Source organism: Strix uralensis, chromosome 4, assembly GCF_047716275.1.
Source record: "Strix uralensis isolate ZFMK-TIS-50842 chromosome 4, bStrUra1, whole genome shotgun sequence".
NCBI lineage: Eukaryota > Metazoa > Chordata > Aves > Strigiformes > Strigidae > Strix > Strix uralensis.
The window spans coordinates 32,504,406-32,532,124 of record NC_133975.1 but is presented as its reverse complement, the minus strand read 5'-3'; the positions used below and the strand labels follow the sequence as shown (position 1 = coordinate 32,532,124).

General features: G+C 34.3%; 1 protein-coding gene across 2 annotated transcripts in view; it reads left to right on the top strand.

Moving 5' to 3' along the window:
* Positions 1-27,285, top strand: part of SGCZ (sarcoglycan zeta) — a 227,807-nt gene extending 200,522 nt beyond the window's left edge. For both annotated transcript variants that reach the window (XM_074865069.1, XM_074865068.1), the window contains 3 exons: positions 1,590-1,662; positions 15,318-15,441; positions 27,088-27,285. In XM_074865069.1, the coding sequence (XP_074721170.1) occupies positions 1,590-1,662; positions 15,318-15,441; positions 27,088-27,285 (395 nt within the window). The remainder of the gene's footprint in view (positions 1-1,589; positions 1,663-15,317; positions 15,442-27,087) is intronic.
* Positions 27,286-27,719: the final 434 nt, after the last annotated feature.

Sequence of the window (27,719 nt, the reverse complement as noted above, 5' to 3'; positions counted from 1 at the left end):
TATTCAGCTCCCATAAAATTTCTTGCATGCCATTATAGATGGGAGTGAGATTTATTTTGAGTGATAGAAAGCGTGGCTATAGAGACTCTTACAGGCTATTCCTGTCCCTTAAAGGTAGCAGACTTGCAATGCACAGCACTTCTGTGAATACTTTTAGGTAAAAAGATATGCTGGTTTTTCCTTCTTGTGGTTCTCCATAACACTCAGCAAATTTTGATTCTAGAAAGGGGATTTGGTTGTTTTTTTGAGAGATCTTTAAGGCAGGGGTTGTAATGAATTTCTTTTCAGTATGCTTTGCCAAGATATTTATAAAGCTTATAGGTTTCTAGAGATAAAAAACTAGGACTTCATTACTCTCAGAAATCCTCTCTTCCTCTCTTGGATACTCCATACCAGTAGAGTATTTTACAATGAAGTGGGGGGAGACAGGGCATGTGTGTCTGTTTTGTTTTAAAATGAAAGTGGAGTTTAGAAGATTACTAACAAGGATGATTTTTTGACAGTAATTTAGTTTAATTAGACCTTTTTGACTTCTTGCTCAGGACATTTTCTCTTTAACTCTGGAAAATGGTATTATCAATTAAACATTCTATAGCCTCATTCTGCTTTCAAATCCCGGTAAGATCATTTACTAAATGTTATTGGTTAACTGCAAAAATATCTAAATATTTATCTCCATTAACAGCCAAAATTTCTGAAAATGCTTGTGAAATATTTAAATAAAATATTTAAATAATTGAAAATACCTTATTGAATTTAAAATATTGTAACAATTAGTGTGATGCCTCTGTTCTATTGAGCACTTCTTACAAAGCTACTGTAAATATAAAAGGAGATGTTCAATGAAAAATCTTGGTCATGTATTTCAAAATGTGGAATTATCGTATGCAACTTGGACTTAGTTATAGAAATAAAAATTCAATAGAGAATCAATTCAGTTTTAGGAAATAGTTACCCATTTTCTTTACCTTGATTTTGAGTGCCCAGTACGAGATACATGAGCATCCACTAACAACACTAAAACCAAAGGACATTCCAGATAAGTCTAATTTCTTTGAGAACAGGAGTTTTCAATGAGAAAGGTCTGATGGAAGGAAACTCTGAAGCTGTCAGTTATTGAGATTCAGGCTAGCAACTTCAGGTGACAGACTGTTATTTCAAAACTTTTGAAGGCTTGGCATCTCGATTTACTTAAAAAGAGCATCATGCAAAAAAATTGTAGACATTTCTAAAATGTGTTTTTGTCAAACAAACCTATGATATTCTTTTCCTTATCTGTAGAACAATCCATCTCCAAAGTGTTGAGGTGAGCATTCAGGCAAGTCAGTGCTGAAAAGTCTGGATCTGTAAGTGTTTTCACATTGTATGTGAAATTCATCTACTGATAAGCAGAACTCTAAAGTTTCACATGATATCGGTCCAGATTATTATATAGAAATGCAAACATAAATATGAAGAAACACTGATAATCATTAATAAAGGATTCAATCAGATATTTTTTGTCCTAAAAATGTCAGTTTGTGGTCATACATTTCAATGTGTTTTTATTTTCCAAAGTAATTGTACTGTATTTTATTTATGTATTTTAGGCACGGAAGGGGCAGTGTTTGGGCACTCTGTGGAGACACCCCATATCAGAGCAGAACCTTCCCAAGACCTCAAGTAGGTGTTGTTCAAAAAGTTGTTTTAAAATCAAGTATTCTCAAAAATAATTAAGTCTTGATTAAAAGCAAATATCTGTATAATAATATATACTGCCTACTTAATGACTCATATATATCCAAAACACTGGTAGACTCCAATTTGTTCTAACTAGTCAAAAAAACTCCACAAAATTCTATCACACAAAATGTTAAATACATTACTTTTTATAAGTGACTTGCCTCCTGTAGCAGAATCTTTGAGAAGTATATTTTACCCAGAGATTGGAACAGTCAAGCATTTTTAAGGTCAAATGAGTAGAGTACTGTTTAATAGCATCAGATCCAGATCTTTATTTTTTTATGAGCTGTTACAGAATGTGTAAGTCAAGTTAAAGTAAACAGTCCCAGGTTTTTATTTCAAGTGGTGTTTCTGGGTTGTTGGGGTTTTTAAATACTACACACACCCTTCAAAATTTCATTACCAAGTGAGATTGCATTTGTAAATGTAAAAATCTAAAGTTTTCTGTACATAGTAACAAAAGTGGAGAAACGAGTAAGTAATAAAAGATCAAGTCTAAAACTTACTAAAGCATCTATAGACTGAGAAAGAGAATATTTAGAAAGGTTTATAGTGAAAGCTTTTTCCTGAAGTGCATGTATGTGCACCACTAAATACTAATCTATAATTTATAAGGATGACTGATGAGAATATGTAACAATCACAGAAAGTAAAAGGTCCTTCCTTGTGTTTCTCTCAATAGAACTGGTGAGAAACAGTATAGACTTTGCTTAAATTCTACTATGATTCCTAAACATTATATATCTATCCCTTTACCTACCCAGCAGTGTTTACAATGAAGCATTGTTAAGTGCCCTTCCCTGTATTTGCAGAAGCATTTAGAATCATTGATCAGTAATGACAATGCAGAAATCATGTGCAGGAAGCTGCCCATGTGCACAAGTTTGACCATTGTATGTGGGGTGTAAGAAGAAAATGATTGTGTTTGATTATTTACACTAAACATTTTAAGGTAGTGTACTGGTTTGGAGTCTTGCAGAGGATCCTACTCATTAGATTTTTATCTTAAAATTCCCTATCCCCTGCCAAGACTCCTGTCAGTCCTTTGTTGAGAGTAGCTGTAAAGGTGTTTATTAGTGATGACCACCAAGATGTATGGTTTATAATCAAAGGGAGTTCAACATAAATCAAAGTGGAAACATAATCTGTTCTTTTTTCAGGGGCCCAAAAATTTGAGTAAGAGGGTGGAACTTGTCCCACTCAAAAGAATGTGGAAACACTATTTTGTCTACTTTCTAATAATTAAATAATAACAGAATGCAAATATAGGGTAAAACAGATGAAACCAGATAAAACAGTGTCTTCAGGATTAATTTCACTAGGGTTAAAATCCCCTCATGTTGCTTGTGAAACTTACATATCAGGCATTCACCTCTCCTGTCTTTTGGCTTTATTCATTACCATGGTGTTCATTGTTGCTTAATGTTTTCCAAATCCACTGTTCCTTCAGCTCATTTTTCCAAAGTGGACTTAAATTAGTGAGAATTTTCACTAATTCAACTTTCTGCCTTCTCATTAATAACGAATTTAACCAAACTTTTTATTAAAAAAATTGGTGAAATGGAAACCCTTGCTGTTTGTTCAAGCAGCATTAGCTTATGTGTAAGTGATTTTATTCTTAATATATTCAGTTTATATTGTGTTTTTCAAGTTTTTGTACACATGTGCTCCTATATATTAGCTAGAATTCAGTGATATTTTTCAAAACTCTCAAGTCATTTTAATGTTTTGAAAATGATGACAACTGCTATTAAGACAGATTTCTTGGCTTTTGGCATGAGTCTTTCTGGAAGGTAACCTGCAGACCCTTTTTAACATTGTAGCTTGAAAGAACTATAAATTGTGGTTTTGTGTGATATTTTCTGACAGCAAAATACAGTTAGACACTCAGACCATATACATCCCTTTAAAAATTCCAGTTACCATATGCCTTTTAATCTTACTTCAAATGAGTTAAAACAAAACTGTTGTGTTTTTTAAGTTCAAGCCCTGCATTCATTTTCCCAAAAAATAAATTGGCTTTTTTTTTTTTTTTCTATTTTAAAAATGTTGTCAGAAAGCAGTGATTTTTCATTTAGATGATTGCCAGATACACCCAAACAAACAGGTCACCAACCCTAATATGACATTTCCCTGTGGCTTCAGAAGCTACCTCTGTCACAGAAACAAAACAAATACCAGAACCCATTTTCTAGCCTCAGGCCCAACTGATACAACTACATTGATATTGTAAAATCATTTTATCCTCTAAAACAGAATAGTTGCATCCTAAATGCCACGTGGAAATGGTCTTTCACTCATACTACCCTCCAAATAGCACCTGCAAATTGTTTGGGAGAGTCGTAACTGACTCTCGATTGACTCTCAGATATGACTATTGAGCTGCATAGATGATTGAGTTCCAGTGGTCCGGCCTGGGTCCTAGCACTTTTAATGTTTTAGTATAAACTTAACCAAAGTGTCTAGTAGGCCATACTGGCAGTCCTAAAATAATGTATTTTTCCAAATGTTGCATCCCTGTGCCTTGGGACTTTTGAAATTAACAGAAACATGGGAGAGTGGAGAGTTTGCTGAGTTGACATTAAAGTTCATTTTTTCAGTGGACACGGGTGATTAGTTTGTCAGCAAGTAAATACTTGTATACAGGGCTGAAAGATAAAAGACTTGTTAATTAAAATATAAATGATCCCATATTTTTCATGTTGGAATATGTATTTGTGGTCAAGTAATAAAGCTCAGGCATCAAGAGTATATTTAAATAATACCCATATTTATTTATTTTTTTAAAAAAGATACTGGAAAACTGTTCACAACCTTGGATATGTAACACAATTCACTACTGAATTTAAAAAGCGGAATTCTGACCACCTTGATTACTGGGAATGAAACTGAACTATAAAATTTGGACTAAGATTTTGGTAGTCACAAGACTCATAGTGTATCCCAAATGTCCTGGGATTTTAGCTCAATGTATTCTGGACAAGGAGCCAAAAAGAAAAAGTCAAACTCATATTAGTTTCACATACCTAAAGTTTGCTTCAGCTTCTCTTTGTTCTATAACCAGATCTTGAGGTCTTCATACAGAGAAACATCTGTAATATTTGCTATTAAAAATGTGTTGTGTAAAAATAAAATTCAGTTGAGATTTAAAATAATTCCTTCCTATTTGCCTAACCACTTTGGTCACATCCTTCTCCTGTCTTACGTTTTCAAATAATAGATAGTGAGGTTTTGCTTTCAGAAAATGTTTTTCTACAATCTTTTGTGAAAGCTGGTAAGCCCTTTTGTGTCAAATTCCAAAAACTAATTAAATCTGACTTTCATTAGCTGGGATAAGCGGCATAAAAGAATCATGCCTTAGAATCGGGAAAATGAATTATATCTTAATAATTTAATCTTCATATTTCTCTCGCTACTTTTTCTCGCAGGAACACAGTTAGGAAAACTAAACTACCAATATAATAGGTCCCCAAATATTTGTTTTAGGCTAATAGTGCATTAAAACATGGTGCGCTAATAGGAAATATCCATGCGCAAAAGAGGCAGACAGTAGTTAAATGCAGATAGCTTTGCCCTCAATAACCTCCTTAATAAGGGGGTAAATTAATTTATTGTTGTTCTCTGGGGATTACTGCATGATCAAATTTAATAGGGTTTTTTCTCCTCTATGTCAAGCCTTGCATACCATTGACTATCAGCTAATCCTGCAAGCTAATGCTGGGTGTAATGAGTTGAAAATTGATGAAGCAGCAAGGAACGACCCAAGCTGCTCGGATCCTACTTTATCTCTGATAAGAATTAAAAATGCACATATCTTGCACAAGGGGTCTGTTTCACTCAGAGTTGTCTGATCTTTTCTGGCATTTAAGGGATGGTTTACTAATAGTGCAAAATATCTATTCTATAAAAGCCTGGAGCCAGAGAAGGCATCAGAAAGGAATTTTGACATTAACTTGTAAGTCTTCTGAGCAGGTTGAGAGTAAAAAAGCACTGGGACTCTGTTCATCTATTTTACCCAGAAATCAAATAATAAACCAAACCTCATCAAAGAGGAGAAGATGCAGTAGATTAAAAAAAACCAGCTTCCTTCCCATGTTGTTTTAATGATGTCAAGTTCTAGTTACTTTCTCAGCATTCTTTTTTAATAAAGTGGAAATATTTACTATTTATGTTTTCAGAATTTCTCTTTGGTGTTTAAATAGTTATTTCACTGTTTGGGCTTGTGTATTGAAAGAAACTGCTTAGTCTTATCCCTAGCTGTTGAAAATGTGGTTGGTTTTTTTTTTTAACATACATGTTAATACAAAAATAGAGATAGGTGTAGTACAAATTTGAAAAATTGCCAAAAGTCAAACTTCTTTTTTTACATATATATATTTAAAAAAAAAAAAAAAAAAAAAAGACATTGAAGAAAGTCAGTAATAAAAGGTTATAATTATTATTCAGATAGGACACAGTGGGAACAAAAGGTAACTAGGTATGGCTCTTAAACTGAAAGAATAATTTGCTTTAGTGTTCAGTGATGGTGATTATATTTGACACTGTAGAGGGGAAAAGGCTCTAGTAGGAAGTGAGATAGGAAAGAAAAGGTATTGCTATCCCAATAGATAGCAAAATTCATTGAGTTTCATGTCATTAATTTAGGGGACTAGATAATCTCTATCCCTGATATGTGACTGAACTAAATGTGAAAATAAGGTCAAATAACCAAAATTTATAATAAAGCTTTCAAACTGGAAAACAGACACTGTGAGACTGATGGTTTAGTAAAAGTAGCACTTCTAGTGAAATGGATGGAAAAAATGGATTAAAAGAGTAATCTAGTATGTTAGACCCTTTAGTCTGAACTCACTAGTACACAATGCTTTACAATATTATTTTGAAAGATTCATTAAAGAAAAGAATTATTAAGGGCTTGAAGATAAGTAAAAATTGGGATGAAATAGAAGGTAGATAGACTGTGCCAATCCAAAGAAATGTTTTTCCCTTGATAAGATAACCTGTTCTTCTAGGAAACAGAAAACAGGTAGATCGCCCATCTGGAGTTCAAATAAAGTATTTGATATAGTGCTATATTTAATGAAAAATAAAAGGCAGAGAAGAGTGTATATAAAGAAATTTTAAGTAGTACGTAATAAGCATGTATTGTTCAAATCCCTCCTTCAGCCTGGAGGGAAATTGCAAGGAGAGTTTCTTCAGGATGGATCTTATTTCAATTTTAATAACTCTCTTTGTGCTAGAAAGAGGTACACAGGTTTGGAAGCACTGGCAATCAGATCTTGAGTACTAGAATAAAAGTACTGTGAAACTCAACAGTATGATGGTGAATATTGGGTGAAATAGAAATTAACATTCTGCCTCTCGGATGCAAGAGGTTCTAGAATAGCCTTTCAAAAGGAACAACGGGAACAACTAAAATTCTTTATTATCAGCAACTGGATTATGTTTGCTTTATGATTATGCCATACCATGGTTTCAGGAGCACACATACGGGCTCCAAGCATAGCTGTCTCAGGCTAACATGGTTATGAATGTAAATGTAATATCCTAGGAATCCTGTCTCAAAACCCATATAAATCTTGGAGCAATAGAAAGCATCTGCACAGTGCTGAGTTAATGAAAGACAAGGAAACTTCACACTCTGCAGATTAGTGTGAAGGCAGCTGAGGATCTTTCTTTATATGAAGCCCACTCAGGTCTAACAGCAGCTGTGACTGGCAGAGGTGCTGAGTCCCAGGAGGAGATGCTCAGGGTTTCAGTGGGGCCCTGCTTCGTGCTCTTGGCTCCAGCAAGGCTTGTTACATCTGAGGTTGCCCCAGGGCTGTTACACCACTTTCACACCCAAGCTGGTGCTGTGTGTTCAAGAAATTTTAGTTCCACATAGTTCCGGCCTAGAACTAGATACAAAAGTAAATGCCAAGTTATTTCATTTTCAGAGATATTCCAGGTAGAAGTGTTTGACTAATTTTTTAATAGAAATTGAACAATAGTCTATGACTAGGGGCTGATGTTAGTGACACCAGAACTCATTTCTGAAATGCTTTGGACTCTAACCAAATACAGTCTTCTTCTACCATACCTGCATACTCCTTTTTGCTGTAGTTTTTCTGATGAAACAGTCCATAAAACTTGTACTATACATCATTAAAGCCAAGTGATGCTGCTGTAACTTCCATAATATTTTTTCCTGTCTTTCTTCTGATTTTAAGTGAATAAGCTTACTACTGCAATAATAAAAATTGCTATTTATATTTTTTTCATTTGAGCAACATTTAATTTCCTTATTCTTTCCTTATACTAAATTTCTCCCCAGAGATTTTTTCACTCTAGTTGTTCTTTTTCCCCTCCCCAGGAGTATCTCCATTTTCTATGCCAATCTTTAGCCACTTTCCCAAGCAAACAAGGCTTCTTAATTTTGCTGTCTATCTATGTATTCTTTTCCCTCATCTCCCTGATAATTTGTGAAGCAGCTAGGCAGTTTCATCCATGTTTGATAGAAGGGCAAAAGATCCTTAAGTTTCTATGCGTTTTCTGCAAACCAATGCCTGACGAGAGATGCTAACAGAAGATCAGCTAGTATTATTAGTATTTACTGCTGTCAGTTTACCCATTTGTATACACATGGCTTCAGACTACATTCAACTTCTGACATACCTCACTTCATGGTCAACTCATGGTTATTGTACACGGAGGACATGGAGTTTCTAGCAGTGTTGTGGTTGTGGGTGCAGAGAGTATGGTTTGGGTACCATGTTGGAGCCAAACAAAGGATCTGAAGATTGTGCAGGCTGGTTACAAGAAAATGGAGGTCCAGAGGATGGAGGCTGTGTGGTGGATGACTACATGAGTTTATAAAATTATTAGTTCCACAGTCCACCAAACAGCTCCTATTGCTTATATCTACAATTATACAGAGAACTCCAGAGATAGCATAATCAATAGAGAAAAATTAATGATTTTACATGTCTTATCCTGCAATTTTCATTCTATCCTCGGTTGTATTTCAAGATAGAATTCACTGCCAAAAAGAAACAAAAAAGCTATTTGACTTCTTCATAGTCTGCCACTCTATTTTGTATTGCAGACAGTAAAAAAACTCTCATTCTTTCCAAAATGGTGCTTGCCCCAACAAAGGTACTACTGAAAGTAAACTCACCAAACTTTTTCTGGGTTTTGGGTTGGTTTTTTTTGGATGGGCTGTTTTCTTCTTAGACTGTTTAGATACAGTCCAAGTCCAAGTTTGATGTGGATCAAAACTATGTCGAAGTTTATCTCAGCTAAAATATAATATCAGCTTAAGGCCCTTTAGGGAAACAAATTAGAAGATTACAGGTGGTCTGGACTGTCACTTCCTAATCACAGGAAGCTAATGGTTTTCAAAACTGAGATCTTATGTCAACCAGTTCTAATGTGTTTCCAGTTGTTCAAAGAGCCCAGTTTGGCTCTTCAGCCTCCCCCAGACACTTTATGTACAAATCTTACTCTTGACAGCCACTTGAGCATTTTCTGTGGGCATGTCGCCTCAATCTCTGTCTGACAAGATAGATTCCTATTTTAAGAAAATATATTCTGAAAGACAACTCAGGTAATGGAGCTATTTCTGGAAAGAAAATAAATTTCATGTAAGGATGTTTAGCAGAGTGGCAGGGCATATGTAGAAGGGGTTTGAGGTCAGAACAAAAGTAAAGAAAGTTATGGGAAGAGGAATGTGTTTTGGGTGGAATACGGGTAGCGATAAGATGTCAGGGTTATGAGGAATCATTTTCCTGTACCTTTCCTTAAGAGACTATTTTGGATTGTCTCATATGCAGATCTTTGTCTCACAGCCTGAAAGTTTAGACTTCAAGCGTGTTGTGGTATTTCTCTAAGAAATGAAAGCTCACATTCTAAACCTTACATTTCTACTAATTTTCTTGATTTTCAAAGGTTTGAGTTTTAGTGGACTTTACATTCTAGAATGCATGATTTTTTTACTACCTGAGATTCCAGTTAGGTTTTTGGTTTGTTATGTTCTTAATATTATTCCTGATTTTGATATTTTCCCTGTCTTTAGCTCTTCTGGCTGTGCTCACCCGCTCTAAGAAACAGTCATGCATTAAGTTCTCTTTAATCTTCCTCACATCACCTGCTTATTTTGTAAAGCTCTTGCTTTAAACATTTGCTCTCTCCAGCACTCCTCACCTTTTCTTGATGCTTCTTCACTTGTTCTAGTCCTTTAATAACATAACGGAAAAACTTTTCCTCATCAGTAGCTAATATTTTTTATATTGTCAGAAGGGATCCTTTATTTCCCTATGTGGGGAAATTGCTTTTCTGATTTATCATCTGTGTCAAATAGCATTAAAATATTCAGTTGTTTCAGGTGTCTCTGTGATAATGCAGACCCACTGAACTGAAACCAGTGGCATGTACAGGGCAATTAGAACTCAGATTTGAGCTCAGTGAGGTGGTTTCTGGGTTAATGAGAACTTCAGGAGTTATAATAAGGGTGTGCTGATACATGCCAAAGTCAGTGACATGCAGAGCATGGGCATAACATGAAATGATATACTGAATGCCATTCTACTGTTCTGATTTAAGTCAACAAAGTTTCCTCTTTATTTAAATATGTTGCCCATGAGTTGCAAAATTGGATATTGGGGGCGGGGGGGGGGGGGGGGGGGGGAAGTCATGTTAATATTTACTGGTTTAGGCCATTACCTATTCCATAAAACATTTATTTAACTTTCTCTTACTTAAGACTCTCATTGGGAAGTCACAAAATAGAGAACCATATTGTGCCCTTAAAGGTTATGTTCCCATATGAATCAGAGAACTTCCCATGAATATATGAGAATTTTGCTTTTTGATAAAGGATAGCTGATGATCAGTGAACAATATTAAGGATTCATGAGGCCTGCACATTTACTCTTGCATTTCAATTAAAAAAATTATTTCATCCTGAAAATATAAGCATTTGGTTAAACGTATAAGAATACAACAAGCTTCAGAAAAAATAACTATTCTGTCAATGATTCATATGCATCTTAGAGATGCACATGTGCAGAGATGCACATGTAAATGTGTCAAAAAGAGATTTTTGGTCACTTTTACATAAATGTCAAAAAGTGCATGTATAATCTTGTAAATAATATGAGATTGAAAATAGTGAATAGTAATTTTATTTTCATTCCCAATGTGATATTAAATGCAAGTAATAAAGAATCCTATGTCTGAATAGATACAATATCTTAAAAAAAGGCTTCCAGGTTTTTTGTCACCATGATCATAGAAGACCCTGATTATTCTTTATGGATTCTACTGGAGTTTTCAGCCTGACTTACAGGAAATGGACTGAATGGAAACCCCAATTTTATCTAGAACCATCAGTGTTCAGTGGACTCCTTTAAGGACTCTTGGTGTAACTGGAGAACTCTTGAAAACAGTTTCCTTGAGCATCGGGGAAGCCAGCTGTTCTTTTCATAATAATATAAATGGAAAGAATATATATTTAAAATTGTTTGAGGTTTCTGGAAAAAAACATTTTCTTTTTTTTTTTTTTTTTTTTTTAAATACTTAATTCTAATTTGGGACAAAATTATTTCACTTGTGGAAGAGGAAGGCCTTGTGTTCTATGGGGTTTTGGAGTTGAGAGTGCTAGTTTACAAGGAAGAAATAGGAAGAAGGATAGAGAGATGCTTGGTGCATTCATTTGCTCTCTACAGCCCCAGTCTGCCACAACTCTTTACCTACAGGCAACAAGATCGATGTCACAATTATTTTAATCTATAGAAAGCTGCAAAAATATTACCAAGTCAATGTGTAGGTTTATCATTGGGTTTATATTTGCAAAAAATTTTTTTTTAATCACAGGATTCCTATACTACCTGAAAAAAGCCTCAACAATGTATGCTGGCAAGACCATCATATATAAAGTTAAATACTTCGAAGTATTGAAGTATTTCTTGACTCCCAGGTATAGAGATGCCAGTAATGGGGAAATGAGTATCTGCTTTACATGTGCGATCTCTAGTCAACAATATATTTTTTAATCCCCTGTTTTGAATACAAATTCCACCTTAATAGAGGTTCATATCAGTGGTTTTACTAAGTAGCATGGGTTGGATCCAGTGCTTAAATAGACATGAAGCAAATAAATTATTCACATCTGCACAGGGGAGTCTTCTATTTCCTTCTCTTTTAAGAAATACCTTCTGCTAGCCAACAGAGCAAAATTAACACAGATAAATTATATCCCATGTGAGTATGAGGGATATGCAAGAGATAAATCTAAAATATTTCTTAAAACCCAAAATAAAACCTTCTGGTTCATTTTTTAAATTATTTTTCTCTAATACAATCTAGGTCAGCTTGTAAACAGAAAATATGAAAAGAAAAATAAATGTTTCTGCATTTCTGATGAGAAATATTTTAATACCTTCAAAGCAACATATTCAAGATATTTGAAATGTTTCCTTTTTGGCAATAATTCCTTAATGAATTCAACTCAAATTCATATAGCTTTGATCCTCTGAATTGTATCTTTTTTCACAAATTAACCATTGATAATTGAAAAGAAAGAAGCCCTTCTCCGGATAGATCATCTGTCTGCATCACATATAGTGAATTGACAGATTATATTAATTAAAAGCCTCTTTTTAAAAGCCTCTTTGTCTTTCGTACAGTATTGTATTTTCTGTCTAATAATAGCACTAGTTATCTTCTGCATCATAGCTTTTTGTTGTTTGGGGAAGAAAAATGAAATTATATGAATAGGATTCACCTATAGATGTAAATGCCACTGTTACAGGCTATCAGTAAATCTGAAAGGAAAGCAATTTCTTAATATGTTATTGTAATAATGCACTTTTCCTTGGAGGGATGAAGATTACTATGTGGACTATTACAATAAGTTTATAGTAGAGATTAAATCTTTCAGAAATATGATGAAGAAATATTATAAAGCGGCTGCATATCAAACTTAATTTATCTCAGAACATTGAGAAGATAATCTCTATATGTATACAGACTTTTGCATTTCCAGTAACATGCTGCAGATTGCATAGCTAAGTCATTTTTCAGATGTAGATCATCCAAAGAATAATAAGAAGAGAAGTAAATTAGTAACTGTAAAACAGATTTAGGCATTCAATTTTACTAATAGATGGGTGACGTTTTAAATATTACTCTGCTGGTCATCTACAATTCATTGACATTTCTATCACCTTATTTGATTTCAGGAAACTGCTAAAAAAGATCTGTTGTCTGAAAAAGAAATTTCTTCTCCACAGTGTGTAGAAGCCTGATATTAACAACTTCTTCTGAAGTTCAGAGATTAGTTGCCCAAATGTCTTTATTCTAGACAAACTAGAAATCATTTATGTTAATGTAGTTCATGAAAAACCATGATGAAGCTAGATGAAGCAACTCTGAGCTATACACTGTCTCATGTGTTTGGGGAAAAAAAAATATTACTCTTTAAACAAAATCATAGTTTCTAGAAAGATATTCCTAAATAGATTTTTATTGTACACCTGCTGAAAATTTTGTCAGGTCTGAGTGTGGTTTTGATGTTATGAAACCAGAAGTATTTGTGACTTTGCTAATACCCATCAATTTGATGCAATAAATATAGTTAAGGGCACTTTTGTCTTCATGATTATGAAATGGCAGTTGAAACCACTGAGAAATATTAATATTCCTGGAAAGTAGGTTATAAATCGCAAAAATATGCTGCTGAAAAATATGGAATGGAAGTATCCAGTCACCAAACATTTATGCAGTTGAGTTTCCTTTTCAATTCAAGGCCTAATTAAGGCCACAGAATACTTTGGAAAACCTAATTTATAAGCTATATATGGTTTCTAAAAGGTCTTGGAAGCTTCTTTTCTGCTGTTATAGCCATTAGAAGTTTGCAAACCACCACCTGAAAAGCACTGATGTATATGATTAAATAATTCATGATATTTAGATTTTTCCCTGGTACGAAGAACTGCAGAACATTCTTAACTGCTTCTTACAGAGTGTCAAAAACATGAAAGAAAATGGTTTAGCACTAACAGAAACACAGATTTTTCTACTGCTCCTATCTGTATGTAACCCATGTATGCTTTTTTTATATAGGTAACTACCTATATAAAAAGAGTGTTACCCTCTATCTGGACACCTGCTTTTTTAAGTTTCTTTTTGTGTTGCCAAATAATTGCTTTTTTTTTTTCCCCCCTTTCCCTATTGAGTGTCAGTGACATGTAACAAACAAATATTTCACAGACACCATCTCAGTGACTTACTTTGCATGCAAATGTGGCATTTTAGTTTCAAAATGATAATCCATCACTATTCTGTACACTTAAAAATCCAATCATTGAAATACACTGGAATTCTCTTGTTCCATTGCTTGACAGATCTTTCATTTGGCTTTTTTGTAGCAAATTCTTTGTCAGACTATTTTTTCCTTTATACATCTAGTACCTCATTATATTTTTGGATGGATGTGACCTAACACTCAAAATACAATTTGTTGAAGAGGGAAATACAATGTTTTCTTCAAGCTACTCATTCTAGACATTTCTATCATTAATATATTTCATTTTACAAAAAACCTTTGTTCAGGTAAAGAGGAACTGTGTTCTGTCATTGTATTATTGGAATAGAAATAGATTAAAAGATTTGTCTCCCTCTTAATGGGGCTATGCAATAAGTCTACAGTTGAACATAACCAGAATCCAAATTTTTGTTTCCTAGTTCCATACAGTTTTCATCCAATCATCTTTCCCATTCAGTGTGTGAGCATGACTTCTATGAAATCATTGCTTTAGTACTTCCCTTTCAAGAGGAACCTGTAAAATACTATGAGATAACATAGTTAAGAAAGTATCATAGTTCTGCATTAAGGTTGATGGAGGATCTTGAGTATAGGATAAAGAGAAATAGAAGAACTGACGGTAGAAGAATAGTTGCTTTGAGGAAAGATACCAAGACACAATGATACGTGTCTTAACCCTATTATAACAGGGTTAAAGATTATAATGAGCATTTTGCAGAACAGAAAAGGCATGCGAAACCCCCACAATAATAGAGATAGATTTTCTTTTCCTCTCTTCATACATAATGCTGTTATACCTACCCAAAATAAGGATGAGCCTATGAAGGCAAAGTCATTCTAATCAGTTTTACATCATTATTTAAAACTTTTTAAGCATTTTGTTTTCTTTTTAATTAGTTGAATATTTGTCATAGATCACTAAACAAACTTTAGTTATTAACCTGTCATTACAGAAGCGCTCACAGAGACGTGTGGATTCTTAAGTACTTATATTTCAGTATTAGTACACTCAAGTAAATTAGGTACTAATTCCAGAAAGCATCACTAAGCAGACAAGCTTATATCAGTATATGCTTAAATGCTGTCTTAAATGAGAATACTTAAATGTATACTTTATTTTTTTTCTTCTCGAGGCCATAGAATAGTTAGAGAAGCACATGTATAACTAATTTTTACTTCTTTATCTTTCAAAATGCATGTATATCTACATGCAATGTGAGTTTTGGGGATGGGTGAGTTTTGGTGGTTTGTTTCAGTGCATTTTTTCTCAGTGATTGTTTTTGTCTTTCAGACTTGAATCTCCTACTAGATCTTTGGTGATGGAAGCACCCAGGGGAGTGCAAGTCAATGCAGCTGCAGGAGACTTAAAGGCTACCTGTAGGAAAGAACTGCACTTACAGTCCACAGAAGGGGAGGTAAGCTCTGCCCAGCATAACGCAAACAATGTGAGGATAATTTATTCAGCAGCAAGGTAAACGTCACAAGAAGTGTTTTGTGTCTGCCTTTAAAGTAATTTTGGTTTATCTTGCTCAATTATTAATACTTATTTTCTTTTTTTCAGATATTTGAATCACTAGGTTTCATTCACACTGAAAAAAAAGTTAAATTATTTTTAATCTAAGAGTCAAGGGAAATGCTACCCAGTCCTTCAGTACATCTGTGGGACAGACAGCTAAGTGATAGAAAATTACTTTGGATTACTTTGGATTAATCTGACAAACTAAGAGAAATTTGGACTAATTTGGATTAATACTTCATTAAACCATGATGAAGAGGTTTAACAAATTTGCTCTACATGTGGTTTATTTCCCTGAACTGTTATTATCTCTGTAAGAGTGACAGAGTACTTCAATGGTATGTTCGCTGTATGGTTTCATCAGTATCTTGTTTCAGTGATCAGCTTGACATAAAAAGATTTTGGTATAGATTCTTCATGTGTATACCTGTGCGAACTCATGAAAACGAATTTAAATTGGGTCACTGGTTTGGTAGGCAATCCATGTATTGCAGAAATGCATGAAAGATTACTGGTATGAGAGTCCTTTCATCTTCAATCCTTAAAATTATAGAACATTAAAAAAACTTGTGCAAGTGCTCAGATTTCTATTAGGAACTTTGGAGAAACTGATAGATTTTCAAATTGCTCTCAGTGGGACTTGCCAGGTTACAGAATTTTTGGAAAACCAGTTGTTTAATGTAAATATCTAATTGGGAATGGTGCTCTTTATGTATAGTGTATTTTCTACCAAATGTTTCCTGATACTTTACAAACTAGCCAAATAAATGACAACAAACAAAACCAGCATTCACATCTGTGACAGATAATCCCCTGCAATGCACACTCTTTGTATTGCAATGCAGACAGGAATATTTTTGGCCAATATACTGCATCAAAGGCCTACTTTGATAACATTTTTCTACTGAAGCAAGATACTGAAGCAGATACTGAAGCAAGTATCTGACCTACATAATTAAAGCACAATATTTTCCTAATTCAGAGTCTCAAATATTTATATACCACATGCCCCATCTTATTTCTGAGTTTCTCCAAAAGCCAGCTCTTCCCACGGTCTCTCTTTACTTACCACCTCGCTATATATGAAGTCTTTGTTACTGTTTCCTAAAGTTGCTGAGATAGCATGAAGGACAATCTAATCCTCTTTAATAGTAAATATCATCATCCCTCACCCTTGTTCTTTCTGTGGGTATTTTTATTGCAGGGGCCATAGCTTCCTGTAACCTTTCCTGCTTCCTTTCCATAAATCCCTACCTGGCCCAATCTAGTATGTTTCCTCCATTTGTTAACATAAATTTTTCACATAAAATTCTTTCCCTTCATGATATTGCCAGAGGGAAAAAGTAATACTCAAATGAAAATTTAAAAAAAAAAAAAAAAAAAAAAAAAACCAAAAAACAAAACCAAACAACAAAGAGACTGTTACCTTACCTCAATCCCCCATGATCCCTGAAGCAATGGTTGTATCTATAATGTCTTCGTTTAGTATTGTATATCTCTGTGGTGCTTTTTACAAATATTTAATCCGTGGATTCATCAGGAAATTTTGTCTATATCAACACTATGACTTTATTGCATGACTTCTAATTTTTCTTAAGTATTTACTACAACTTATTGAGAAGGTAGTTTTGGAAATAATGTCCTATAACCTCAGTTGAACTTTGAGAATGGGAACCCCAGAAAAGTTATCATGACTATATTATGTATTATTCAGAATTGGGATTTAATTCAGTATGCTTTGTAGGAAAAAAATGCCAGTGTGAAGTAGACTTTGCCCCACTTCATATTAAAAATCATCATATTCTTCTACATGTTAAGTTAGACTTTACACATCTGTGATTTCCCATGTAGATGTTAGACTGACAGTCATCAGAAAACAAGCTACCAACCTTTTCCCACCCTTTCCCAAGGAGCTGTTTATAAACATACATCCAACAAAGTTCAAATTGTCTAATTACCCCTTGAATACTTGCAATTCCAGTAAGATCTGTAAAGAACTGTACCCCAAATCCACAGAGAAATTCCATCCTGAGGTATGACCAATACCTTTATAGTTCTCTATTTTATATCTTACACTGGAGAGGGTCAGAGAAAAATGCAGAAACACTTTGGAAGTCATACAGGGAATTTCTGGACTAATTACAGCCTGGTGTGAGGAACCAGGATAGACATCTCATGGATAAAATGTCTACATAACAACATATTGATTGGTGTCCTTACTTACAGCCCAACAGATACATCACAATTTAACAGACAGCACTGAAAAAGTGTGAAGGGATTATCATTACTCATTTTTAAGAAAACACTTTCTAAAACAAAACAATCAATGTTAAAAAATAATCTTCATTTTAGCCTAAAAATATATGCTTTGTCAGTCGTTTCTTTCACGAATAAAAGAATGTTGTCTTTGTGAACTGGATCTATGAACCATTTTTGTGCTAGGACATTTTTTTATACTAGAAAATATACAAGATTTTTGTATTATTCTCACACTAGTTAACTAAATTTAACTTTTTAATGTTTGTAAGCTTATTCAAAAAATCATCAAAGTTATGTGAGTTAATATTTTCCTTCTATAGCATAATTATTACCCTGTTATGCCAGAAAGTAGCTATGTGGCATCTGGAATGAACCAGTTATATCCATGCAGCAGAACATTATTAATTTACTGTGGATTAATCTATGAAACATATATTTTCCTTTTATTTAAGAATAACTTCAGAATATATTTTTAGGAACATAAATGTGTTTATGAAATACTTTAGCCTTATTTCTGATGCAGTATAATCTCTATATCATAAACTGAAAACCTCTGCAAGCATTCTGAATTCTGCTGTTTGATACATTTTCTTTTTATTTACTGCAGTATTATAATAATCCTTTTAGCCCTATTAAGCATTATAATGCATGATCCCGGACTGAATACTGGGGGCTGTAAATTAGACTCAGATTCTGCTGCCCTTTATAAAGCTCTTGAGCTGTACCCTTGTGAGTGGAGGCATCAGCAGAATCCTTTGATTCAATTATAGCTTGGCATTTAATTGTGAACTATGTATTATTCTATAAATAAACCATAACCAATGGTTTGAAGCAGCAATCGTTTACAAGGAAAATGAAATATGAAGCTCTAGGCTCTAGCTGAATCTATTGGCTCACCTAAGAAGAAAGATAACATTTCTTGTCTTGAAATTCAGCACAAATGCTAGTTGACTACTGCTTCTTTCACATAAAAAGACAATGCAAAAGTACAGATCAATTTTGAATTCTGTAGATACTAGATTTTGCTAAGCATAAAAATGTTAGAATTGAACCTGAAACACATTATCATATCATAAGAACAAGCTTAAAGGATTATTTGATGTTGTCCACTCATTGATCTAACAACTAATTTTAATGGTTTTGGCAATACATCACCCTTTGAAGGAGAAGGCTGATAACTAGCCTCAGCTCCTGAGTCTTGTGCAGCTGCTGTGTACTTTTGCAAGAAGCTTCTATCTAAACTAGACTCTGCACTTGCATTGCATCCCATTGACAATCAAAGACCAAGTAAGGTCTTTAGACTTTAAAGGAGAAAGACGCACAGAGGCTTCTCAGTTTCACAAACTTATTTCTATTAGTCACTCTGTGACCTTTTTCCTATTTACTTCTTTATGCCCTTGTATTTCCTTGCCAAATTACACTCCTTCATAGAATCATTTGTAGACTATATTTGGTTGTTTCTGGCATAATGAGGCTGATCCCTTGGTGACACTTATAGCTGTCACATTAAAAATGAGCAATACTCTTTATCAGACAATATTTACTCAAAATCAGTGTAGCAGGCTAGAGACCAAGTTTATATTTATCATTTTAGCACAACAAAGTTTATGAAGCAGACACCAAATATTATTTTGTAGAGACTAACAAATGAATATAGTACTAACATTTGATGTATAATCCTATCTGGTTCTCTCTCTAAATCCAGGAGATGCATTTAACATGGAGATTAATACTTACGAAAACTGGAGTAATCTTCACTTGTAAACCCAACCTACAGTATCATTTTAAAGCTTTGGTTTTGGTGGGGTTTTTGTGGATGGTTTTTATTCTGAAAGAGAAAAAAAAAAAAAAAAAAAAAAGGATTTTTTAAATTATCTAAATACACTGAAATGGAATTACCTTGTTCTGCAAGCTGCTTGCCATGACTACAGAGGAATGGCTGATCAAAGGCAACAATATTTCCTAGAGTTCAATTCAGATGAGTTATGTTTGTCTGAGATTAAACATTTGCAAGAAAAAATTAAAATGTTTGATATGGATGAAGTGAGTTCAATACAAAATGAGCTCTAGAGCTCAAAGATTCACTGTTTATTCACCAAAAATAGTCTAACAAATGTGTGGTGCATTTTGTTTTCACAGCCATTTTTCATGATATTAACCAGTTGTAGTGCTAGGGCCTGAATAATAGGCCCTGAAACAAAGTTGACCTCTAGATGAACCTCACAACCAAACATTATTAGTATCTGTTAATTAGTAAAATCTGTATTACCATTAGCATTTATTATTAGTATCTGATCATTAATGAAATATGTATGCTCACTAGTTTAGGCAAAATATAATCAGCAGTGAGGATTAAATGTCATGAGAATGTATCCAACTTCCCTCATTTAGCCTTGTTCAAGGCTGAGAACCCAAGTGTTTGGCCTTGTTAGAAACTCCCTTGGTTCTTCCCACCGAGCCCTGGCCAGGCTTTGGGTGGAATCCAACAGGAGGATGAAACCAGATGTTTCCACTCAAAGGAAAGTGCAAGTCATTCTGACTTGCTGATTTTTGGTATATAAGGCTGGACCCTCTTGCTGCGACTTTGGATGCCTCACCTATGGATGGACACATCGTGTAGGAATTCCCACCTGCAGGGAAAGGCTCTCCAAATCCTCGCTGCAGCCAGGGCTCCCCAGTCACTGTGGATCTGGATGTTGGTAACATATGCAAGTGGTGATGTATCTTTCTTAATCACTATTCTCCCCATCGTGCAGTAATGATTAGGTGCATTACCTTGTTTATTCTTATTTTCTCTAATTAACTATATGTAGTAATAATTAAGTGTACTATTCTGTATTTTTTCTTGTTGCTTATTTTCTGTATTACTTGGTTGTATCCTTTAATTATTAACAGTAAAATAAGCCTACTCTTTTCACACTGGTCTCAGTTTAATTGGCATCCTCGAACAGCAGAACACCAGTTGACTTGTCACTGGATCAGCAGAACACTAGTTGACTTGTCACTGTTGTCTGGGAGGAAAGAGATTAGTGGAAATGAAGGGAAATTTTTATGTATTTTTTTAATTATTTGTTTCAATAATTCTCTTAAGATATTTTGACAGATATATAAAATTATTAAAATACCATGGTATTTTTAGACAAAACCTTTCAATGTCAACTTAAAACAGTTATTAATGTGTAAGTTAATTTATAGTAAAAACCACTTTATGTAGAAGTCTACAACCAAAATACAGTGTTCTCAAACTACAAAAGCAAAATGTTTTAACTGACATCGCCCATCTTTGAACTGTTTATGGGCAAATCCTGAAGACCAACACCATAAGCCATTTTATTAGAAAAAGAAGTGACAATGAATAATTTATTATATAAATAAAATATTTTTTCCATTAATAACACATTTTAATCTAGTTCTGACTTGAATGGCAATCAAGTAATAAGTTTTTGTACTCAGTAGGCTAAGCAAAAATATTCCAAATACATTTCCCTTTCTGGGTCGTGTACAGCAATCACAAAGAAATCACATCTGTCCCCTGATTGAATGAGTTTGCAAAGACTTCTAATATTATGTAGAATTTGATTCTGGGAATTCTTGTTTATGAGACTACCATTGTCATTTCATAAGCACTGGAGATTGTAAACCTCTGCTGGTCAATGTTCACAGCAATCCCATTTGATCATCCCTGAAAATTATTTCCTTAATAGAAAAAATATATATACCAGAAAATTTTAGCTTCAGTAGCCACCCATAAAAATTTCACTGGCGTTATAACTAAGAAGTCACAATACATGCTTGTGTTTATTTAACAAGAATTTACAAAAATGTGTACTTACAATGAAACATGCCTCTCATAAACACCACTTCAATACTGAAGAATCAAAACATAAATTTTCCCATTCAGGCAGGAACTGTTCACTTCACTAATGTACAATGTTCTATTTAACATATATATATGTTTTTCAAATCACTTTCTGTTGTCAGTGGTTCCAGGCAAAACATGGAGGTGGGAGTAGGAGCGATGTTAACAAAAGAAGAAATTTGCCAGGGTGGCTCTGTCCAGGCATATCGGGTATACTCTTTAGAAAAAGAACATTCACTACAGCAGACCACTCTATGGCCTAAAAGTCTCATTTGTCTTGTGGTCAGTTGATCCTACTCCTGTAGAGAATACATTTTCAATACACAAGTTGTATTAGATCTTTTGGTCTTCTCTGAATATAATCAGTTTACCCATCCTACTCATCACATGCATTTCACTGTTTAAGTGTTCCTCAATACTATTAATCATTATGACAGATATTGTTCCAGACATTGTGCTGGCATATGTTTTGATTTTACAATAGATATGCTATCAATTTAATATTTTAATTTTCCATTATGATTTTTTTTTTATTTTTCTCAGAACCGCTTTTCAGATTTAATGAAAGCTAGTTTAGGGGAATGTTTTTAAAATAAATGTCAAAAGCACAGATAACTGTTAGAACAAATGGCCCACATGAACCAAAGTACTGCAATATGTCCTATAATTCAACTTCACCTTGAATGTTAAAACATACCAGCATATGAAAGTTATATACTTGAGTCTAGTTACCCAATCTGTGTAATCCTATTTGTATGTGTGCTTATGATAGCATATGCAGAAGAGCAAAAAGACTAGACAAAATCTTGCATTGTTATAATTCAGATTGATTCTGAAGAACCTAAGGGAATCCAAAAGGTTTATTTAGTGAGATGTCATTACGCTATCTCCTCATACTGGTTCATGAACACCACCCTTTCAGTTTTCCTTCTTTTCTTCTACATTTCCTTCAGTTTTCTGCCATTTCTGATCTACATTAACCCTGAAATGTGCCTTTGCAGTCTGTAGAATTACCTGCCTAATCAAATGTACATGAATACAGAAAATTATTCAATGTTTATAAATCCTAACTCTTTCATTTGGCTTTATCAACTTAGCCTATGATCTCCTCTTTTGAGAAGACTTAGTCAAGGACCCAGTGGAGAACTTTTATACATGGCAGGTTCATATTTCTGTATGAAATGGCTTGTAGGAATATTTGATTTTTATCTCAGGCCTATATCTTGCCCATTGAAAGTTCTCTCCTTCAATTTAGTTCTTTGGTACAGATAATCTATATTTTCTGGCTTGCCTTACTCTCCCTTTCCCTCTCACTGTTCAGATTAACAACACGGTCTGATGAGCAGATGACTTGCACATCTCCGTTAGCAAAAAATGTATGTAAAAGTAGTACAATTTTTCCATTCCTATCACATGCCCTACACGCTGATTCCATTTGCTACTTTAATTAGTCAGAAATCAGGTCTACTTTTAAATATTATAGGGCTAATATATTTTTCTCAGCACTAAGATGCACAAGACAAAGCAGTCATCTAGGATTTCTAAACCTTAAGTATTTAGAGGGAATGATGCTGCTCAGTGCCCTGTTCTCTGTGAAATAGCATTTCTCTGAGTAGCTGATGCCTTTTCCATTTTGTAATCTCAGTCAGTCTCCTACAATGTTTCAAGAATGGATGAAAGTTTTGTTTTTATCATTGCCTATTTATCTGCTGAGATGTGAGACTCAGAAAGAGCATGACTGGCTTGCATGGCCTTGATGCGTATGAAGTATTAAATGGCTTATCTCACACCTTTCACAGCACAAAAGAGTAGAGAAAGACCATGTATACAGGCACTTCCATTAACTCTGTCATCTAGCAACAGTGTTCCCTGGGAACATAATACTGTTTGGTTTCTTGTATTGCAACTTATTTCTTTCTCTTTAAACACATAACATCAGGCATAAAATGGTAAGTAGTTTAAGTTTTACTGATGTTAGAGGACTTTTCAACATGAATTTTGATTATTAATAGATGATAGGAGGGGAGAGGTTATATCTTCAAATATGGACTATGTTCCTCTGAAATTCCTTATGTACTGGGCTACTACGATGATATATTTGGACCCCTGCTTAACTAATAAATAGCAATGTTGCATCTGTGAATTTAGTCTTTTATTTATAACCTTGACAGCATAAGTACACAGTAGATTTTAATGCTAGCTTTAAGCCATCTTTATTAATCCTCTTCATCTCAGGCTTCCCCAGGGATTATCTATAGGAGTCTGGTTAAATTGCACAGCCTTCCCAATTTTCTGCAAAGGCATAGAGCTTGTTAGACTCACCACAGCAGATACACCCTCACAAGAAGCCACTTCAGTTTTTCTCAGACACCATACACTGGTATCTACATTACTCACCAGGTGTTCTGGGATGTGTGCTGGAACAGGACCTCATAGGTACTGCTCAGGATTATGACACCAGAAAAACCTGAATTGATCTACATCACAGTGTGAAATTTGTAAGCACCAATGGAAAAGCATGTACAGATATGCTTAAAAAGATAGTTTAATTTAATGAGCAAAATATCTGAGCTACATTGTATTTTAATGCACACTGGACTAAGGTCCACTGGTCTTAGAGCAGTACACTACAGAACATCTGCAATGAGGAGTTGCAGAAACGTATCTGTCCTGATGTAAGCAAACACATAAAAATATTGAGCTCCTAGAAAAAAGATATTAAAGTTCAAGAGATTTTAATCTAGCCTGATCTCTGACACATATGGCCTCTGATTTTTTCTGAGTTAATTCTTGTTTGAATCAAGACTTGTCTTTTAGAACCCATTTAATTTTGATTTACAGATTTCTCATGATCCTTCCCCATCACCACTGCAGTTAAACTGTTAAAATGGCCAGTCACACAATCTGTCAAAAGTACAAATGGCTAATCTTGCACTGCTGTTGGATTTTCTTACATGTATGTCTTCTACACTGAAGTGTGTTTTATTATCACATATATAATAGTCTAATATCTCCTGCTTCTGTAAAAATAGAAATAGTATTTTTCTTATCTTTGAAATTCCAAGTATATCAGGATTTACTAAATATCAGTATTAAAAGTCCAAAAGGTTACTCAGATTTTTTTTTTTGAGATCTATTCATTAATAGTTATCAAGAGCTGCTGGTTATAAGACATTATTGGCTGCTGTTTAATATCCTGTTGAGTGACTGTTGAAATTGAAAGTGTTTTATCACAGTCATGTTCTGACATCAATACTTGATCTTTCTCCAAGTACAGAACTGTGCTGAGCACTATTTAGTATAAAAGGTAGACTTACAGTTACATAGAGCTTACACTGTTGAATGCTACTGGATTTTTTTGCAATACTATTGATAACTCCACCAGTGCTACAATAATAGTGGACTTGTTAACATTTCTTTTATTCTTGATAGGAGAAGTGAAAGAGTGCTTTTTATTACTCATCACTCCACTGACTGATGATTATGTCCTTTGTTTCCTTCCTACATTTTACCAATTCTTAGCTTCTATTTGCTATCAAATTCTTTTTTTCCCCTGTTATTTTGTTTTCTTATTATTCTTGCTATAGTTACTCCTAGCTGGAATGTTTTTACTTTTTTTCAGTTGTAATTCTAGCAGCACATTATTATATTGTTCCCAACACCATCCACATTTGTTCCATCTAAATTATTTCCGTGGGGATTTTGACTCCTAATTATTTCAGGTCTATGATACTGGACTTTTAAAGCAGCAATGCATGTATGTGTCTGTAAATACATCATTCCTTTGTCATATAATTTGCAGAACAAATGTAATAATTTGCTGCATTTTAGTTTTGTAATCAATTTCTCTATCAGTCAGGATGTGAATTAAAACAGGCATTGTGCCATGGAGTTGTTGCCTGTGCCTCTGAGATTCTCCCTTTCTGTCCCTTTTGGTGTAAGTTCCCACCAATGACAATATCTTCCTCTGGGAGCTGGAGAACTCACAGTGATGGGTAGTTATATTGTTTGGGGTTTTCAGCCTGTATTTCCTTTGGTGATCCCAGTCATTTACAATACTTCTGCTGTGAATGGTAACATGACTGTGCATCAATATGGGATTTTATCCAGTCTTAATTTTTTCTGAGCCTGTTCTCCTCCACTTGTCTCCAGAAGAGGCTTAGTAGTGCTTCTGTGCTGCTTTTCTGCCATATACCGCTGACTTTATTTTAAAATAATACTTGTCTCCTGTAGAAAAAAGCAATACCTGCCATATCTCCCCAGGTTCTTTACAGAGAACTGCCAACGTTGTTATGTAATGGTGTCAAGCTGGCTTTGTTGATTTTCAATACCTTATAAAAAACACTAGCAAGTATTTAAGAACTCACCTTTTCCTAAGCTTCGGACTGCTATCTGCAGGGCTTAAAGCCATTTTGATTTGATACCTGTCTTCTAGAAGTTCCTAGTCTGCACCTGAGGTAATGACTGATCTTACTTTGGCTTTCATTTACTCCTTCCATAAATTAAAAATAAATTCTAAGCAGCTGGGGACTTGTTTGTTTGTGCCAGTGAAAGACATGAATATTTCCTGCTTTAGTTACCTATTTTCATGACACTGTTTATTCAACACCCTGAAAATGTAACATAAGTATATATATTGCAGAACTCAATACAGATTCATGAACACTACCAGTATCTACAGTTTCATACCGACTCATACTATTTCCAATGGAAGGAGATTAAAAAAAAAAAAAAAACAAATATTTTTTAATCACATTCAATGTTCAGAAACAAATGGGAATAGTTTGATGACCTTCTTAATAAGACTTTAACCTGAAATATTTTCTCCTCTTAATTTAGGTCAAATAAGCTCTTTATTTTGTGCGTATGACTCTGTACCCTTACTTAAATATTCTCTGGATGTAGCTATTGTTAAGCCCCTACAGTTTAGCACAGTTCAGTACATATTTCCAGCTGCTTACAGGAACACACTGGGGAATGTGCTTTAATATCATTTCACACTTATTAAAATATGAATTCTTCCAGAGAAAGGATATGCTACTGCCATGAATGAATAAAATGTACAAGTGAAAATTCAGCCTATTCAGGAATATTGTCAAAATGGTTTTGTACGACACTGCTTGGATCTGAATAAACATGTTGGGTGAAGTATTTGCATATACTGTAGTAATGAGTATTAATGGGTATAAAACTACAGAGTTGAATAACAAGAAATGTTTACAGTTAGTTTATTTCTAAAAATAGTTCTTTCTAATATATATTTATAATATTTCTAATAATCTTTCTAATACTTCTAATAAAATAATTCCAAATTTTTTAATATATTTCTAAAAAAACTCATGACTGCCTCAAAACACTTCTTTAAAATATGCCACAATGCTGAAAGAAATTTACTACTTTTTTTTTTTTTTCTTTCCCTTCTTGTAGATATTTTTAAATGCAGATACAATCCGCCTGGGAAATCTACCAGTGGGTTCCTTTTCTTCCTCCTCCTCACCCAGCTCTTCAGCTCCTCGCCAGACTATCTATGAGCTCTGCGTCTGTCCCAATGGTAAACTTTACCTGTCCCCAGCAGGAGCAGGCTCCACATGTCAATCCAGTAGCAACATCTGCTTGTGGAGCTAGAAAGACTCCAATTTATCCTCACACCAGAATAGCCTTTTGTTACTATCCCTCTGCTTCACAGTTCTGCTCGGTTTCCCATGTGACAAGTTCGACGCTTCAAACGGCCTGCAGAGCAACTTCTTCCCGTGTAAGCAGGAATACAGCGCTGCCTTCTCTCGTGGTTTGTGTTGCCACTCAACGCAGAGATGGGAGTGAGATATTCAGAAATCAATGTATTCTTCATCAGGAAACCTGGAACATAATATCACCTTTTGTCCAAAAGGGAGAATAACACAGGTGCCTTTGCTACATGAAGTGAAGCACATAGTTTTAGATTTTTGCAGGACCTGGATATGAACTGCATATATATATATATATATACAGTACATAATTTTGCCCAGAATCCGATGGTGAGATGAATTGGTTCCCCCTGTACGATAAATAACTTTACTGTC